Raw genomic sequence first — 1,821 nt, 5'->3', positions numbered from 1 at the left:
AAGTCAAACCTTTACTATGGTCTTTAAAACACATATAGACTTTTAACAGAATAATAGAGCTGGAAGGGACCGCCAAGATCTTCTAATCCCACCCCCTGCTCCACTATTATTGCTTCTTAATAGGCTTGTTCCTATGAATAAAGCTTAAAAATATTGCAATAAAATGACACACATTTACATATAATAACTGCATTACAAAAGCATTACAAAAGCCGTTGAAGTTTAGCATGTTTGCTAAACTTCAACGGCAGTTTGGGCAGATACAACAAATAATAGCACCAAATTGAGCAGCCTGGAAAGAGATTGTCAGGATCTTGGTTTATATTATATTGTGCTGGTTTTTTTTCCTGAAGGGCAAATGTCCTGAAGATGGATGGGACGAAAGCACAATTGAACTTTTTCTTCACGAACTTGCAATTATGGATAGCAATAATTTCCTGGGCAACTGCGGTGTAGGTGAACGAGAAGGAAGAGTTGCATCCCAAATGGTGGCTCGGAGACATTACAGGTAAAGGCGGGATTTTTCAAGTGGTTTGATTTGACCAAGGTTTGTTTGTTGAGCAAAAGCAGTGATACAATATAATGGACTCCGGGTACAAAACAGATCAGTTGGGAAAATGTTTTGGCTGGCGACAATCGAAGTTCGAATGAATCTTAGTCTCTGACGTGCTATTGTAATAATAATAATAATAAAGTTGGAAGGAACCTTGGAGGTCATCTAGTCCACCCTCCTGCTCAAGCAAGAAACCCTGTACCATTTCAGACAAATGGCTGTCCAGTCTCTTCTTAAAAAACCTCCAGTGTTGGAGCATTCACCGCTTCTGGAGGCAGGTTCTTCCACTGGTTAATTGTTCTAACTGTCAGGAAGTTTCTCCTTAGTTCTAGGTTGCTTCTCTCCTTGATTAGTTTCCATCCATTGCTTCTTGTCTTTGCCTTCAGGCACTTTGGAGAATAGCTTGACTCCCTCTTCTTTGGGGCAGCCCCTGAGATATTGGAAGACTACTATCGTGTCCCCCCTCGTCCTTCTCTTCGTTAAATTAGACATACCCAATTCCAGCAACTGTTCCTTATATGTTTTAGCCTCCAGTCCTCTAATCATCTTCGCTGCTCTTCTCTGTACTCTTTCTAGAGTCTCAACATCTTTTTTACATCGTGGTGACCAAAACTGGATGCAGTATTCCAGGTGTGGCCTTACCAAAGCATTGTAAAGTAGTATTAACACGTCACGTGATAATACCACTTTACAATGCCTTGCTAAGGCCACACTTGGAATACTGCATCCAGTTTTGGTGGCAGGATAGCAGTGTTCCAATATCTCGGGCTGCCCCAGAGAAGAGGGAGTCAAGCTGTTCGCCAGAGCACCTGAAGGCAGGACAAGAAGCAACAGATGGAAACTAATCAAGGAGAGAAGCAACCTGGAACTAAGGAGGAATTTATAACAATTATAATTGTTATAATTAAAATTCTACCAGAATCAATTGTAGTACTTCCCTACAATTTCACCCAAGAGGAACTACTCCTTCATTGGCCAGGTTTCATCTGCTCCTTAGGTCTTTCCAGTTTCATATTTTCACCAATATTCTGCTTGATTTCCAGATTGATTCATGGGATTGGAAGGTCAGGAGACATAGCGGCGGTCCAGCCTAAAGCGGCAGGCTCCAGTCTCTTGAACAAGCTGACTAATTCAGTGGTCTTGGATGTTTTAAAGCTGGCTGGTAAGTATGGAGCAAAGTTTTTGGGCATCAAATGCATCTCCCTCTTTTGAGGGGTCCTGGGTGCTCTCTGAGCTGGGTGGTTTTCTTGCAGACGTTTCATGACCCA

General features: G+C 42.1%; 1 protein-coding gene across 1 annotated transcript in view; it reads left to right on the top strand.

The window, feature by feature from the left end:
• Positions 1 to 366: 366 nt before the first annotated feature.
• Positions 367 to 1,821, top strand: part of SEPSECS (Sep (O-phosphoserine) tRNA:Sec (selenocysteine) tRNA synthase) — a 21,621-nt gene continuing 20,166 nt past the window's right edge. Inside the window, exons 1-2 of the mRNA XM_015827135.1 lie at positions 367 to 508; positions 1,597 to 1,715. Of these exons, the coding sequence (XP_015682621.1) occupies positions 420 to 508; positions 1,597 to 1,715 (208 nt within the window). The 5' untranslated portion in view covers positions 367 to 419. The remainder of the gene's footprint in view (positions 509 to 1,596; positions 1,716 to 1,821) is intronic.

The sequence above is a fragment of the Protobothrops mucrosquamatus genome, unplaced genomic scaffold (assembly GCF_001527695.2).
Source record: "Protobothrops mucrosquamatus isolate PMUCROS unplaced genomic scaffold, P.Mucros_1.0 scaffold3522, whole genome shotgun sequence".
Lineage (NCBI taxonomy): Eukaryota > Metazoa > Chordata > Lepidosauria > Squamata > Viperidae > Protobothrops > Protobothrops mucrosquamatus.
The sequence above is the reverse complement of the archived record's forward strand: the minus strand, read 5'-3'. Positions and strand labels throughout refer to the sequence as shown.